General features: G+C 36.6%; 2 protein-coding genes across 2 annotated transcripts; one reads left to right on the top strand and one right to left on the bottom strand.

Annotated features, from left to right (window-relative positions):
• Window positions 1-8,034: 8,034 nt before the first annotated feature.
• On the bottom strand, window positions 8,035-12,939 carry LOC112021738 (F-box/kelch-repeat protein At3g06240). The gene is made up of 4 exons (XM_024054302.2): window positions 11,669-12,939; window positions 8,766-9,117; window positions 8,531-8,653; window positions 8,035-8,403 (listed from the first exon to the last, which is right to left on the bottom strand). Exons 1-4 carry the CDS (start codon window positions 12,832-12,834, stop codon window positions 8,320-8,322), a joined length of 1,725 nt encoding a protein of 574 aa, XP_023910070.1. The 5' UTR covers window positions 12,835-12,939; the 3' UTR covers window positions 8,035-8,319.
• Window positions 12,940-14,182: 1,243 nt separating this feature from the next.
• Window positions 14,183-16,918, top strand: LOC112007774 (DEAD-box ATP-dependent RNA helicase 21). The gene has a single exon (XM_024040169.2). It carries the CDS (start codon window positions 14,514-14,516, stop codon window positions 16,596-16,598), a length of 2,085 nt encoding a protein of 694 aa, XP_023895937.1. The 5' UTR covers window positions 14,183-14,513; the 3' UTR covers window positions 16,599-16,918.
• The last annotated feature ends 483 nt before the right edge of the window (window positions 16,919-17,401 follow it).

Below are 17,401 nucleotides of genomic sequence, written 5' to 3'. Positions count from 1 at the left end.
CGCATTTTTAAAATACAATTTACCACAAATACCCCCATCAAACTTGAATAAAGAACCCAGATAAATATTTCTCATTTTTTTCTCCATCATACCTTCACCTCTGCTTCACCTTCCATTTTGTTTTTGCCCTTCTCTTACTCTCACCATAGCTTGCTAAATTCTCAATAAGCTGGAGCACTCATATTCATCTTCTTTCTTTTCTTCAAGACGTATCATGGACAACAAAAGGATGGGTATTTGATCAGTGAGGAACTGAGGATAGCTACTAGTGTTATTGGAGGATAAGTGCAAAAGTAGGACTGTAAGAGTAAAATGAAATTGGTAAAGTGAAAGGTGTGCAGGTGATGGGGAATCTTTGTTAGGTGAAGTACTTCATGTGGAGTGGTGTCTTCACCCTCCACGTGTAGTTTTTTTATTTAATAAATGGAATACTTTATTTATTTATTTATTTATTTTTTGAGAACTGAATACTTTAGTTTTATTTTATATATAAGATTGAATTTAATAAATGGAATTCTTTAATTTTATATATAAGATTGAATTTAAAAATGTTGGTGTATATGGTCTTTTTGGTAATTTGCAGTTAAAACAACAATTGAAAATCACACTTTTACAAATTTTGCCAAACACTCTAAAATTGCATTTTCAAAAAGCACGTTTTAAAACCGCTACTTTTTCAAAAACACACTTTTACAAACAGCTTATCCAAACAGGCCCTAAGATTAACTAAATGAATCAAAATGGATTGAATTCAATTGAACTGGACCAAATTGGACAGAATTGAACCAAATTGGAGTAATGAATTGTATTGGACCAAATTGGACCGAAATGGGTATGTTATCTTTATTCTTGAAGCTGATGAAAATGACATGTGTTTCTCCAAGTAGGAGTGGAATTGGGCTCTTCAACCTTGTCTTGAAAACTATATATATATATATATATATATAATGGATGGAAAGAAAAAGTTGATATGATCGTTGGTGTAGGCTAGGCTCAACATAAGCATAGTAATAATGAATGATAAGCTTTAGCTTTAGATATTTTATGTGTAACCATTTTGGTCCAATTCTCTCTCTCCCCTCCCTCTCTCTTTATATATATATATATATATATATATATATATACACACACACTATACTTTCAATAACAAAATTTCAGTTTTAACGAAATAAGCGAATCTCAAACAGACTTTTTGTATGTACTTACCCTAAATAAATTAGAGTAAAATCAACTAAATGAATCAAAATGGATTGAATTCAACTAAACTGGACCAAATTGGACAGAATCGAACCAAATTGGAGTAATGAATTGTATTAGACCAAACTGGACCGAAATGGGTGTATGTTATCTTTATTCTTGAAGCTAATGAAAATGACATGTGTTTCTCCAAGTAGAAGTGGAATTGGGCTCTTCAACCTTGTCTTGAAAACTATATATATATATATATATATATAATGGATGGAAAGAAAAAGTTGATATGATCGTTGGTGTAGGCTAGGCTCAACATAAGCATAGTAATAACGAATGATAAGCTTTAGCTTTAGATATTTTATGTGTAACCATTTTGGTCCAATTCTCTCTCTCTCTCTCTCTCTCTCTCTCTCTCTCTCTCTAAGAAATGAAGTATACAAGTCACTATTGCTTATGCAAAATGATTTTTTTTTTCTATTTATCTTCCGATTTTTTATTTTATTTCTTTGTGTTTCTCAAGGGTGAAGAAAGAAATTGAATTATGCATATTTTGTGTAAAACAGAGCATGAAATAGATAATCAGGTGTGAGTATTTTGAAAAATGATTAACTAAAATAAAAAGGCAAAGTATTTTTCATAAAATAAACAACAATTTTTACACAAGCTGGTGTGAATGCCCTTATAGTATAATTTATTGAACAAGAAAAAGAGAAATTACTAAAGAAAGGAATTAGAACCTTCATTTTCCACTTCTGCAAGAAAATATGGAGAAATTGATGATGCGCAGAAAATCAGTAGGCTAAATGCTCCGGGTTTCAATGGGCTGGTAGTCGCTTGGAAAGCCTGAAGAGAAATAATGACACAAAATCAAAGGAGATCGGGGTGAACTGGCCAAGAACCCTCAAATGCTGAAGTTAGTTTCTCTCTTAAACTCAAGAATTCCAACTTTTTTGGGAACGGTGGGAACTTACTTTCATTAGATGTGGATGAGTGTTTATATAGTGCTCTTTGGAGCGGTTACTTGTCTCGTAACTTCCCCAATATTTGTAGAAGTTAGAAGATTCAGACTTAACTTCTATAAAACTGCTATAGAAGTTGGAATATTTAATCTTATCTTCTATAACTGTCATTGGAAGTTAAGTACTTGGTAGGAAGTTATAGCGATGAACCAGGATTTCGCTCATGTTTCAAAATAGTAACACGTGGTTCGATTCACTAGTCTTTTGTAGGTAAATCTCTGGAAATTTCCCAAGTGTTGGGGGTCGTCTAGGTGTTAGGGGAAGTCCGGGCACTTTCCTGATGGACAACCATCCTACAAGGGATGTTCATTCCTCTCTTCTTGACTTGGACGACACTTCTGGACGAATTGGAGTTATACAACTTTCAGTTCACCATCAGAAATTACACTTTAACTCCCTAAATTATAACCCATATTACACTTTGCACCATAAACTATAACATTTGTTACACTTTGCTCCCAACGTTAAGTTAGCTATTAACTTGAATAGAAATTCAAAATTTATGGTGCAAAGTGTAATCATAAGTTTAATTTAGGGTGATAAAGTGTAACTTATTTTTTGTTTTTAAAGCATTGGGAAGAAGTCAATTAAGTCTTCTCACGTGACGTCATACTTTTCCATCCAAGTTAACAATAAAATTAATGTCATGGTGCAAAGTGTAACAAAAATCATAGTTTAGAGTGCAAAACGTGCATTCGAAAAATTTAGGGTGCAAAGTGTAATTAGAAGTATAGTTGAGGGTAGTAAAATGTCATTTTTCCCAAAAATCTAGAATAGAATAGGTGGTAATCATTGCATCTATAGTCCTTACATGTTGTCATTTATCCCTTTCCACGAGAGAAATAATATTTTTCACAACTTATTTAATAATGTTACAGGTATAATAATTTTCATAGTATTTTTCATAGCAGTTGAGTTGGTCAATTTTTGATAGTTCTCATATGGATTCGTGACTAACACCATGTTATCACCTATCATTAAGAACTTGTCACCTTAGCAATTGAGAAAAAATTTGTGAATTTAGACTTTTTGCAACTTTATTTTCACAATAGTTGATTTTTTTAAAAGGAAATTTTGTTATAATTTGTTGTGATTAGAACATCACTTTCACCTTGGTCTAGCACTAAAACCACTTTTATTGTGAAACCAAACCCATGCTAATAAGAAAAACTAGAAATTACTAGTCAGATTTCATTTTATTCAATATAAATTATGAAAAATATATCAATATATCATCCACATCAATAATTTGTGAAAAGTGTTATAAAAGAAGTTTTTTTTGGAGCATTATTATTTGATAAAACAATCTAAAATAGTTTCTAACCACACTGACGCTTGCTCCACTCGATTTGCTAGTGCATGGGCTATATTGTTTCCCTTCTTTCGTGTATGTCTATATGACCACTTGAAGCACTTCATCTCCTCATTAATGTCGTCTATAACTAGTCCCTTTGAGTGATCTTCCCGTTTTGTTAAGAGCCACTGTTATAGCTTTCAATTCTCTTCCAGGACAATTTCTGATACACCTATTTATTTCGCAAAGATCAGAGCATTGCTCTCTTCCTGCTGCCATAGCCTCCACTGCTTTTGCATCTTCCACATTGGTGTGCCTTCCACTAAGAGCTACAATCATTTAGCCTTCACTGTTTCGAATAATCACCCCAATGCCAGCTTTGTTTTCATCTTTGAAGATGGCCCATCAAAGTCCTATAGACTCCATTTCCAATGGAGCTTCCCACTTTTTGTTTGTTTGTTATTCCTGCTTAACTTTTTCACTGACTTGGGGTTTCATTTGTCAGGTTTTGGTTCTCACACATCCATTATTCCACATCTCTTTTTTCACATCCGCTTGATATGTTAAAGAGTGGTTTTTAAATCAATTATGGATATGTTTGAAATAATGAATCTGAACTAGTGTGAAAGAATATTTTTTCTTTTCTTGCCCCCTGCAACTCATTTTCATGCTTCTAGATTATCCAAGCTATTATGACAAAGAGCTCTAACCGATCTGAAGAGTTTATACTTACTTCTTCCATGAGTAACTTCTTGTTCTTGTATCCACCTATTCCCCCCTCTAGCTTCTACATTCCTTCTCCTTTATCAACATAGAATACACACTTTGATTATGTAGCTACCACTTAGACTCATCATCCAAATCTATTTAGCTTCAGGTAACCTATAGCTCAATGGAATTTCTTTTATTGCTTTTCATCTATATGGCATGAAGATGTAGTCTTATCAATCTTTGATTCCACTCTGCTGCTATGTTCATCTATGATCAATCAGTGAGCTCACTACAGCTTTGGGGCGGACCTTTACTAGTGAGACTAGCATATAAGGCATTGGGGTGGGGAGCTATTTGTCACTCCAAATCTTCACTTTCCTTCCATCACCCATTTCATACCTATTCTGAGCACCATTCGTGGCCCCGAAGATAATTCTCCAAGCATATGAACTAGCTCCATTCATATTCGCCTCCACAAATTTGCTTGTTAGAAAATATCTAGCTTTATTTACTCTATAAAGAAGTGAACGACTATCACTCATTAAACTGCCACCCTATTTGCCAGTAAAGCTAAATTAAACTCACGAAGTGCTCTAAATCCAATTCCCGCTTGTGACTTGGGTACCCACATTTTGTCCCATCTAAACTAGTGTATTTTCCTTTGTCCATATGAATCCACTAGAATTTTCACATCTTAGAAATCAAGTCTTGCATAATTCCTTTGAGAGCCTAAAACTGAAACAACTCATAGGGTATGGAAAATGACAAAGGCCACTACCTTGATTAGTATCTCTTTCTTGGCTTGAAAGAGTAGCTTCTCTTTCCACTTTTAAAGCTTCTTCCTTATCCTTTCTTTTATTTTAACAAACGCTTTTTTACTTTTTTATATTTTTATCTTCAAATTCAATGAGGGTAGTAAGAGGTATTTTTCATATTGATTCAGTGCTCTCAAACACCTAGCAAGGTTATGATTACATCCTGACTCTCAACTGATATATTTCCACTTTAAAAATATATATATATATATATATATTTTTTTTTCTCATAGTAATGTCGTCTATAACTAGTCCCTTTGAGTGATCTTCCCGTTTTGTTAAGAGCCACTGTTATAGCTTTCAATTCTCTTCCAGGACAATTTCTGATACACCTATTTATTTCGCAAAGATCAGAGCATTGCTCTCTTCCTGCTGCCATAGCCTCCACTGCTTTTGCATCTTCCACATTGGTGTGCCTTCCACTAAGAGCTACAATCATTTAGCCTTCACTGTTTCGAATAATCACCCCAATGCCAGCTTTGTTTTCATCTTTGAAGATGGCCCATCAAAGTCCTATAGACTCCATTTCCAATGGAGCTTCCCACTTTGTGTTTGTTTGTTATTCCTGCTTAACTTTTTCATGGACTTGGGGTTTCATTTGTCAGGTTTTGGTTCTCACACATCCATTATTCCACATCTCTTTTTTCACATCCGCTTGATATGTTAAAGAGTGGTTTTTAAATCAATTATGGATATGTTTGAAATAATGAATCTGAACTAGTGTGGAAGAATATTTTTTCTTTTCTTGCCCCTTGCAACTCATTTTCATGCTTCTAGATTATCCAAGCTATTATGACAAAGAGCTCTAACCGATCTGAAGAGTTTATACTTACTTCTTCCATGCGTAACTTCTTGTTCTTGTATCCACCTATTCCCCCCTCTAGCTTCTACATTCCTTCTCCTTTATCAACATAGAATACACACTTTGATTATGTAGCTACCACTTAGAGGCATCATCCAAATCTATTTAGCTTCAGGTAACCTATAGCTCAATGGAATTTCTTTTATTGCTTTTCATCTATGTGGCATGAAGATGTAGTCTATCAATCTTTCTGCTGCTATGTTCACCTATGATCAATCAGTGAGCTCACTACAGCTTTGGGGTGGACCTTTACTAGTGAGACTAGCATATAAGGCATTGGGGTGGGGAGCTATTTGTCACTCCAAATCTTCACTTTCCTTCCATCACCCATTTCATACCTATTCTGAGCACCATTCGTGGCCCCGAAGATAATTCTCCAAGCATATGAACTAGCTCCATTCATATTCGCCTCCATAAATTTGCTTGTTAGAAAATATCTAGCTTTATTTACTCTATAAAGAAGTGAACGACTATCACTCATTAAACTGCCACCCTATTTGCCAGTAAAGCTAAATTAAACTCACGAAGTGCTTTAAATCCAATTCCCGCTTGTGACTTGGGTACCCACATTTTGTCCCATCTAAACTAGTGTATTTTCCTGTCCATATGAATCCACTAGAATTTTCACATGAGCATTAGCATTGGGGAATGCTAATGCTATTCTATTTTACAATTCTAAAAACCCACAATTCTATCATACCATACCATTTTACAATACCTCCACATCCCAAAACTCTATTTTTATTAAAATATTATTTTTTAATATTTTTTTATTATTTCTTTATAACTGTCATTTTTTTTTCAGACACTTATTTCCTAGGCTTTCCAACTATCTTTTTTTTTTTTCCTCTGCTTCTCCCTCAGCCTCTAGCAACACACAAGCCATCAACAACCACAGCCACAGCACCAAAAACCCAAGCCACCGATCAGAAACCCACACCGCCGATCAACCCATCAACAACCATAGCTACGGCACCAAAAACCCATCAGCACCAAAAACCCATCAACAACTACAACCACGGCACCAAAAACCCATCAACCCATGCCACCGATTTGAAACCCACCGGAGCAAACCCATTCAAAAAAAAATCATCACCAGAGCTACCAATGATCAACCCAACCGATCCACCCACCGATCAATAGATTCACTGTTTCAAACCCACCATCAACCAATCCCAGCCCACCGATCCAACCACGACCCAAACACCGGACCCAACCCACTTCAGCCACAACCCAACCATGACCCAAACATCGGACCCAACCATGACCCAAACACCGGACCCAACCATGACCCACAACCCCTTTAGGCACTGGTCACAACAAGAAAAAAAAAAAAAAAAAAAAAAAAAAAGACCACAAAACCAGAAAAGCTGAAGAGAGGAGAATTGTGTTTGGGTCTGAAGAGAGGAGAGAGCAAATGAGAAACAAAGAAGGAAGAGAGAGAAGAGAACTAAAATAATGAGAGAGAGGAGAGAGAAATTTCGGGGGAAAAAGGGAATAAAAAAAAAAATTTAGAATACTGCTATAGTACAATTCTAACTTTAGAATTGTACTATAGCACTATTGCAAAAAAATTTGCAATAGTTGGGTTTAGCATTGTCTGATGCAATGGATTTTAAGACTTAAAATGCCAAATTGACCTTAGATATGGCATTAGCATTCTCCAATGCTAATGCTCTAAAGCAAGTCTTGCATAATTCCTTTGAGAGCCTAAAACTGAAACAACTCATAGGGTATGGAAAATGACAAAGGCCACTACCTTGACTAGTATCTTTTTCTTGGCTTGAAAGAGTAGCTTCTCTTTCCACTTTTAAAGCTTCTTCCTTATCCTTTCTTTTATTTCAACAAACGCTTTTTTACTTTTTATATTTTTATCTTCAAATTCAATGAGGGTAGTAAGAGGTATTTTTCATATTGATTCAGTGCTCTCAAACACCTAGCAAGGTTATGATTACATCCTGACTCTCAACTGATATATTTCCACTTAAATATATATATATATATATATATATTTTTTTTTCTCATAGATTACTATATATTACCTGAGGCCTCTTTATATTGTCTGAAGATATCATGGATTTCTATGTATTTGTCCATGGTAGCGGATGCTCAGGTTCTCCATTTAACAAAATAAAGTAGCAATAGAGACACGTTCCTTTACAGTTGATATCCATTATTCATGAAAAAACCCGTTCTTCTTATCAATTTTTCAAGAAACACATCACCTTTCAAGAAACCCATCTAAAATAATATCCTCTCATAATACATAATTTACTAAATTCATTGAAAACTATTTTTTTTTTCTTCTTCTAAACTTATAAAACAATACCTTTCATATCAATCACAAATTTTACAAGTGTCAAAGCAAGACCATAATTTCCCAATAATAACAAAATATGAAGAAAAAATCTCATTCCCCCCGCAAGGTCACATTTCCTGACCTGCAGAAGAGGATCTTTGTTGTACTTGTGTTGAACTTTGATCTCCAGCACCACTAGACATGTCCCCAGCCTAAAAAAAATAAGATAAAGAACTCCAATCAACATTATAACAGAACTCTAAATACTGCATAAAGTAATGCATTTACATTAAAAAAAAACGCAACATATTTATAACAAAAGCACAACAAAGTAATAACCTGGCCCCTGAATTGTTGAATCAAAAATACCACTTTTGATTTTATAGTGTCCATTCTCTCCAATTGTGATTTTAAAGAGGTCATTTTCTCCATCTTCTGTTGTAGTATTGTCTCTTCTTCAGCCTATAATATAAGATAAATAACTCCAATTAACAATATAACTCAACTCTATATACTGCATAAAGTAATACATTTACATTAAAAAATATATAATATATTTATAACAAAAGCACACCGAAGTAATGAACTGGCCCCTTAATTCTTGAATTATAAAGACCAATTCTGATTTTACAGTATCCATTTTCTCCACTTTTGATATTAAAGTGGCTATTTTATCCATCCGCTGCTGTAGTATTGTCTCTTGTTGACGTAACAATGCCTCTTGCTGCTGACATGCTCCCTCATCGTGTATCATTGCCTCTTGTAGAGTCATTAGTATTGTCTCTAGTTGATGTAGTATTGTTTCGTGTTGATGTAGTATTGGCTGTAGTAGCTGGCACAAGCTCTCTTCTTCTTGTATTGCCTCTTGTAGCTGGTGTCTTGCCTTTTGTAGCAGGCGTACTCTCTCCTCTTCATCTGAAGTCAACCTGCAAATTTGGTAGCAATAGATACACTGAAAGGCTTGGATGGTTGAAATACAAAAAATGATTTGAACAATTAGTAAAACCAACAAATATCAAATTAGAAAGCAACCCATTATAGAAAATCCACACAATCAATCATTTAAACAAGAGAAAAAGGAAGTTATGAAGATGTCTACATTTTCAAATTTCTTGCATATTAAGCTGCAAAATTACAAACATAGGAAGGAATGAGGTGGATAACTTTACTCATTCCAAATGTTTTGGGCATGAAGAAGAATCAAATTTAAGCATGAATAACCTCTATCTGAAAAAAGTGAAGTCAGAGAGAGAATCCTCTAAATCCTTTGGGTATGAAGAGTCATCAAATAGAAGCTTTACTAAAGAAAAACAGAGATACAAAACCCTGCTAGAAAATAACTAGAACCCCAATCCCAAACACAAACATAAACACACTTGTCTCTATCAAATTAATAAATCTCAAAAACCCAATGAAACCAAGTCAAAGTAATTGATAAAAGAGGAAAGAAAACCTGGGAAAAAAAGGTACCTGAAAAGCATATAAAAGTTTGGAAAATCAAAATAATGTCAATAAACAATATTAGGAATAAAGCCATGTGAAATCAAATTTTAAAAAAAAGAAAAATGTGGATTAAAGAGTGGTGGATTGGCTTTTGTACCTTTTATTTTGAGGACCAAAATTTAAAGAAAAGCACCAAGAAGCAGTGCAATTTTTTTTTTTTTTTTTAAATCAAGGAAACTCTTCAAGCAACCCCTCTTGAGAAAACCCTGGATACATGACCTTGCCCATAAGAACTATGTATCGGGTAATCTCGAGCCTAGATCTATAGTTTGGGGGGAAGGGGGAGGGGGAAGGAGGTGAGGTTTGAGCCAGAGATATCAGGCACCACAATCAATGGCACTACCACTATGCTATCACTTAAACCCTGTGCAATGCAACAATTAAGAGAAAGAATAGTAACATGAAAAGTTTGGCTACCAAAGATTGTGGCCAGAAACTAAGTGTTAGAAAACAGTGAAACAAAAAAAGGTTATTATTGAAGAGGCTTGAGTGGGTTTTGTGGAAATGGAGCTCTATAATGACTACAAGTTTGAGAAATCTTTAATGCTTATGTCACTTAAATTCCAAAAGTGAACGCTAGGTGTCTTCTGTTAGACCCAAATGCTTCCATTAAAGGTTGGAAAATCCCTTATTTGTTGTTTATTTCCAATAAATGTCTTTGAAAGCAAACTCGATGGCAGTGTTTTTAGAGTAATTTGTGAACTGTACACTGAAATGATATGTGATTATTTTAACTAGGGCTATTTCATATATCTGTTAGATAAACTCAATTTTGGTGAAGGAGGAAGTGGGTTTGGTTTTCTGGTTGTCAACCATGGTAAATAGAACCACAATTTTCTTTTCTTTTGTTCAAGAGGACCGAGACAATGAAACCCTTTCTCCATGATTCTTTTAATTTTGGTTTTGGAAGTACATAATAGGATGTTACACAATGCTGTGAAGGGTGGGTACTTAGCTGCATTTCAAGTTGAGGGAGGAAGTGAAGGGTTTATGGACAGCTTTCCCCTTTTGTTTGCTCATGATACAATTTTGTGACGTAAATTCTGATCAACTTGGCTCTATATGATGTTTTCCTTCTCTGTTTTGAAGCAGTCTCAGAATTAAAGATTAATCTAAGTAAAACAGAGCTTGTACCAACAGGAAAAGTGGAGTGTGTAATGAACCTAGGCTTGGTTTTAGTGTTTTAGGGTAGTGACTATACCTATGGTATATTTGGGATTACTCTAGGTTTGTCCTTCACGACACAAGGAGGAATGATCACCCTAATCAAAAGTACATTTATCTAGACTACCAATGTGGATAAATAATCTTTTACATATCAACACACAACCAAAATAAATAAATGCAGTGCTGAAGCTAATTCTATATCATCTATTCATCTAAACAACACAATACTTATTTTTGGGCAAACCCCATATTTATTACATCTCTGCAACAAACCTTGGGGTTGTCACTAGGGGCCACCCCGATGCAACTCCCACACTCAATACAATGTGATAGATTTAATCAATCAAAACCCCTAACAAAATGTCATGACTCTAGCAACAGTTACATGGTTCTAAAAACTTTTAAATGTTTGGCTCATCTCTTTTTATTTTTATAGTTTCATCTTATACTTTGTTGAATGTACAACAGTGCAAAATAACATGTCATGTACAAAACACAAAATCAGAAGGCAATGGCTGATCATATCAGAAAAATCTAGGCAAGACTAACAAAACAGTAAGCGTAAAACACATTTTGATATTGAATATGGATTAGCTGTGACAAGTTCAGCATATAGAAAAAGATAATAACATCAGTCTTTCTTTTATATTTACTTTCTCCAGCTTGCAAATGTTTAAGCTCATCATCAACGTCAACCACAAAATTGCTTTTAACATCCTAAAGCAGTACAGTATCTAGTATATGCCAAGAATAAGATAAAACTGAGGAAAGCAAATGCTGAAATTTTGAGTCGAATCAAGCATATACCTGCATTTCCTCTTTCTGCTCGCTCCCCTTTTGGAAACCGCATCATTCGGTTTGTCAAGTAAGACTAGATTCTCCATATAATTATCAACACAAAAATAGTACGGCCTCCCACCAATTCCCAAATTCTTAACTTGTTCGCTCTTAGGTTCATACGAAGTGATGCCCCAATAATGTGGCAGTTTTGCCTCCACTAATATATTACCATTCTTCTGGAGACCTAACACCCTTGAAAGTCCTCCGTTGAGATTAACAGTGAACAATTTAGTCCAAGAATCAACGATGCCATACTCTTTCATCACCCAAATGGAACAGAATTTGTTGACCGTGCTTTTATGAGTATCATGACATAACAGAGAAAGAGATCCCCCAATTACTGAGGTATGAAAATAATCAATCCCAGTGAGTGCACCATTTGGCACAGACATCTCGCGAAAAACCTCATCCCGCAAATCAAATGACGAAACTAATGGACACCATTTATTGTCCCTATCCTTCGCTACAAAATGGACAGCCCCATTTAAAGAAGCCGATGGTTGCCCCCAATCCTCAAAACTAATCCCGGGTGAAAAAGAGTCCCCAGCACTTGTTATTCTCCAAGACCCCTCACTAAGAGAGTAAACCTCAACTAGAGGTATTTTGGCCTCTTCAGAGGTATCAGTTCTACATTGAAATGCAATCCTCACCACCTTATAATCATTAGTCCGCGGATCAAACCCGAATGCTGAACGACATGTAACACGGCCGTGCTTCTTGACAGTAATGCGAGGCTTTGGAAGGGTTATAAATTTTCTAATAGAGGGATTCCAAAGAACAAAGCGATCTTGTTCAAAAAGGCTGAACAAGCCATTCGCTGAACCGATTAACAGGAAATGGTTTATACGACGACTCGTGAGTGGGAAATCAATGTGTTGAATTTGATCAGATGAGGAGTCATTGTTATTGTCAATTAACTTGTAGTGCTCTACATGGGGACTATCAACACAGTGCCTAACAATTAATTTGTTGGAGGATTTGGGAAGTGATCGAGTGAGATGGGAATTGATGAAGGCAGAGGTTGTGATTAGAGAATCCCATGATTTGGAAACGCACCTGAATCGAATTAGGGATTTGACGGGTAGTCTGTACAGGATTTCCAGCACCACTTCCTCTGGGAGATAGTCTGACATTCCTAACCCTAACCCAATTTCAATTTCAGTCTTTGGTTCGACTGTCTCTACTTTGTTATAAATTTATTATCAAACAAATTAGCGCCAAGATTTTTAACTTTAATTTAATCACAAAAATTAGGGGCCAGATTCCCGCCAATGAAAGTAGAAAACCCTCTCAGTACACATTTATTTATTTATTTTTATATTGCCATCTATACATTATTTATATTTTACTATAAAAGAAGTTGTGTGTGGAGCATTATTGTTTGGTAATACATGTTCGAAAAATAGCATGGAGGGAATAAAAAGTTGATATTTTCTATATTCATTTGAAGATGTTATTAAAAGTGGTAAAAATTTTGAGTCTTACATAAGAAAAGAAAGAAATAATATATGAGTTTATATGCTCATGAGTTGGACATTATGTTGAGATTTTGGCATATGTAGAATAGGCCTACTTGTTTAAATAATAATATTTTATTATTTTAATTTTTGAGTTTTTTAGTCTTAGCACAGCAGTTATTACTAAAACAGAGTGTCTGTTTAGTAACATATAATTTTTCATAATCCCTTATTCATAAAAACCATTTTTTCAGAAAACTCTTCCAATGAGAATATTTTGTGCATATCATTTTGTGTTAAAGAGAGAAAAAGAGACATTGAGTAGTTCGTAGAGCACGACATTGTGTGCTTTGTTTTCGTACTGTAAATCATTTTATCCTAAAAGACAGACGTCTGTGAGTCTTAAAGCACTACAGTGATTGTGTGAGGGGCGAAATTTACTTTAAAGAAATTGTGTCAAATGTAAAACTTAATCTAAATCATTCATCCTTCACATATTTGATATGTGAATTTTTAATTATTTATAGATTTTTTTTATATATATTCAATATTTGTTTATTATTTTTACCTATTAAATCTATTGGTGTTATTGCTTATTCTTAAATTTGTGTTATTTTTCCTTTTGCTCTATCACAAAAATAAATTATTGAAATATATACAACCATCTTAAAGCAGATTTATAGAACTTGAAAAAACTGGGGTTGTGTATACTACTGCATAAATATCCACTTATTTATATTATAAATTAATTCATGATCTTCAAAAGTTGATCACGTGTTTGACTGTGCTGGTGATATTTATTTATTTTATTTTATTTTATTTTATTGTTTAAAAGGTGATATTTATTTTTCAATACCTATCCATCTTCTTTATTTATATTATATAATATTAAGATATTTGTCTCTTTGAATTTTTGATTGACTGGGCATGGTGTAGAGTCAATATTTGCTTTGTATGTGCAATCTCTGGTCTCTTTTTCCGTGTTAGCATCATTGCATGCAATTTCTTGTGTATTATATAATAGCTGGAAAAATCTGGTTTGAGTTTATCGCTTATTGCAAAGGTTAAGTCCCTGTTTGGCATGTTAGTTCTAACATAATACCCCACATTTTAATCAACATTACACATATTTTTACATTTTTTCACCTACATCTACCAAAAACACCTCAAACAACGTATCTAAAACACCTCTCCCAAACGCACAAGGCAAGAAATAACACAGCCCTAATCCGATTCGGGCACGCACAGTCCCACCGACCTGTGTTTCTGGAAGGCTCTAGAACTTGCGCCACTCACTATCCAATCTAATCTTTTCCCCTCCTGCACTTAGCCTCTCTCTCTCTCTGACTTCAATCATGAAACGTAGTTTAATTGGAGACGTCTCCGCCGTTAACGTCACAAGCTCCGCCGTGAAACCCGTTTTCGTAACCAGAGCGGAACGTGAAGCCTTAGCCCTAAAACGCCGTCAACAAGAAGCCGACGAAATCAACGAAAGCCGTCAAAGCCTCCTCTCCTCCGCTTTCAACAACAACAACCACAACCGCCACAACAGCAGCGATCTCAACAAACCCTCCGATTCCGATCGCCACCGCCATCGCGATCGCGACCGTGACCGAGATCGACGCAATAGAGACCGTGAGCGCGAAGAGGATGCCAAGTCTCGCGAGCGCGCGCGGTCGGAGAAGTTGGCGGAGCGAGAGCGCGAGAAAGAGCTCGACTCCATTAAAGAGCAGTACTTAGGGTCGAAGAAGCCTAAGAAGCGAGTTATCAGACCCAGCGACAAGTTCAGATTCTCGTTCGATTGGGAGAACACGGAGGACACTTCTCGTGACATGAACGCGCTCTACCAGAACCCTCACGAGGCTCAGCCCTTGTTCGGACGAGGCTTCCGCGCCGGCGTCGACCGCCGCGAGCAGAAGAAGCTCGCGGCCAAGAACGAGAAGGAGACGCGCGAGGAGATTCGCCGGAAGGACGGGGTGGAGGAGAGGCCGGAGGAGGCCGCGGCTCAGAAACTCAAAGAACAAGCTGCCGAAAAGTACGGCAGTTTGGACATGAGAGTCGATCGGCACTGGAGCGATAAGAAGCTCGAGGAAATGAGGGAGAGAGATTGGAGGATTTTCAGAGAGGATTTCAGTATCTCCTTCAAGGGTTCGAAGATTCCTAGCCCTATGAGGGCTTGGGACGAGAGCAAATTGAGCGGAGAGCTGTTGAAGGCGGTCGAGAAAGCCGGGTACAAGAAGCCTTCGCCTATTCAAATGGCGGCCATTCCACTCGGCCTGCAACAGCGCGACGTGATTGGGGTTGCAGAAACTGGTTCTGGCAAGACTGCTGCTTTCGTTCTCCCTATGCTCAGTTACATTACTAGGCTACCTCCTATGAATGAAGAGAACGAGGCCGAAGGGCCTTATGCCGTTGTAATGGCACCCACTCGCGAGCTTGCTCAGCAGATCGAGGAAGAGACTAATAAGTTTGCTGAGCATTTGGGGATCAGAGTAGTCTCCATTGTTGGTGGCCAGTCCATTGAGGAACAAGGGTTTAAAATTAGGCAAGGGTGTGAGGTTGTCATCGCTACGCCGGGGCGTTTGATTGATTGTTTGGAGAGGCGTTACGCGGTTCTCAATCAGTGTAATTATGTTGTTCTTGATGAGGCTGATCGGATGATAGATATGGGATTTGAGCCACAGGTTATGGGCGTGTTGGATGCAATGCCTTCTAGCAATTTGAAACCCGAAAACGAAGACGAAGAGCTCGATGGGAAGAAGATTTATAGAACCACTTATATGTTTAGTGCCACCATGCCGCCTGCAGTGGAGCGCCTTGCTAGAAAGTATCTGAGGAATCCTGTTGTGGTAACTATAGGCACTGCTGGAAAGACCACCGATTTGATATCCCAACATGTGATGATGGTTAAGGAATCGGAGAAGTTTTCTAGGTTACAGAGATTGCTTGACGAACTTGGTGATGATAGGACTGCAATTGTGTTTGTTAACACTAGGAAGAATGCAGATAATGTTGCCAAGAACTTGGATAAGGCGGGCTATCGTGTTACAACCTTACATGGTGGAAAGTCGCAGGAGCAGAGGGAAATTAGTCTTGAGGGTTTTAGGGCCAAAAGATACAATGTCCTTGTTGCCACCGATGTTGCGGGGCGTGGGATTGACATACCCAATGTCGCCCAAGTCATAAATTTTGATATGCATGGGAGTATTGACACGTACACGCATCGTATCGGACGAACAGGACGTGCAGGCAAGACGGGTGTGGCCACTACATTCTTGACTCTTTCAGACTCTGATGTGTTTTATGATCTCAAGCAGATGCTTATCCAGAGTAACAGTAGTGTTCCTAATGAGCTTGCAAGGCACGAGGCTTCCAAGTTCAAGCCAGGTTCAGTTCCTGATAGACCACCAAGACGCGATGACTATGTTTTTGCCCATTAAGAAAGTTTGAAGCTTGTGAAAACACTTTTAGGCGAAGTCTCCGTGTCAATTGTGCCATATGACAGTTTTTAGTTGCTTAAACTTAGTGATTCAGGTAAGGAACTGCAATAGTCAATAGATAATAGGATTTTTGGGACCTGATTGTTAAGACCTGCCTTCCTTGAAGGGGGAATTGATGTCATTACATTTTTTCTGCTGTAGTATATTTGATGTTCTGCTGATTATTTATTGTAGGAATATTTTCACGATGATATCAGTTGAGAATTGCTGTATTTGATCTCTGATTTTATTTCAACTGTTGTGTAGGTTTGTTTATTCAATTTACTTAAGTCCAATACGGTCCATTTTGCTCCAATTTGGTACATGGCGGGAGTCTTGCCCCTAATTTTTTGTGATAAAAGTTAAAAATCTTGGCGCTAATTAGTTTGATTACAACAAAGCAGAACAGTGCCAAAAAAAAAAAATCTGTGGCATGAAGATGTAGTCTATCAATCTTCAGTTCCACTCTCTGCTGTGTTCATCTATGATCAATTAGTGAGCTCACTATATCTTCGGGGTGGAGCTTTCTTGGTGAGACTAGCATATTAAGTATTGGGGTGGAGAGTTATCTCACTCCAAATCTTGACATCACCTATTCTACATCTCATACATATACTAAGCATCATTCGCGCCCCTAAAGATACTTCTCTAAGCATATGAACCAGCTCCATTCAGATTCGCCTCCATGAGTTTGTTAGAAAATATCTGGCTTTGTTTAGTTTACTCTATAAAGAAGTGAACTGCTATCACTCACTAAATGCCAC

This window comes from Quercus suber, unplaced genomic scaffold (assembly GCF_002906115.3).
Source record: "Quercus suber isolate HL8 unplaced genomic scaffold, Cork oak 2.0 scaffold_426, whole genome shotgun sequence".
Classification (NCBI taxonomy): Eukaryota; Viridiplantae; Streptophyta; class Magnoliopsida; order Fagales; family Fagaceae; genus Quercus; species Quercus suber.
This window is presented reverse-complemented; position numbering and strand designations above follow the sequence as displayed.

Coding starts and splice junctions, on each gene's coding strand:
- LOC112021738 (XM_024054302.2), bottom strand. CDS start 12,834: ATGTCAGACTATCTCCCAGAGGAAGTGGTGCTGGAAATCCTGTACAGA. Junction 9,118..11,668: donor AGCAGAAAGAGGAAATGCAG/GTATATGCTTGA, acceptor CCAAATTTGCAG/GTTGACTTCAGATGAAGAGG. Junction 8,404..8,530: donor TTCAACAATTCAGGGGCCAG/GTTATTACTTTG, acceptor TATTTTTTTTAG/GCTGGGGACATGTCTAGTGG.
- LOC112007774 (XM_024040169.2), top strand. CDS start 14,514: ATGAAACGTAGTTTAATTGGAGACGTCTCCGCCGTTAACGTCACAAGC.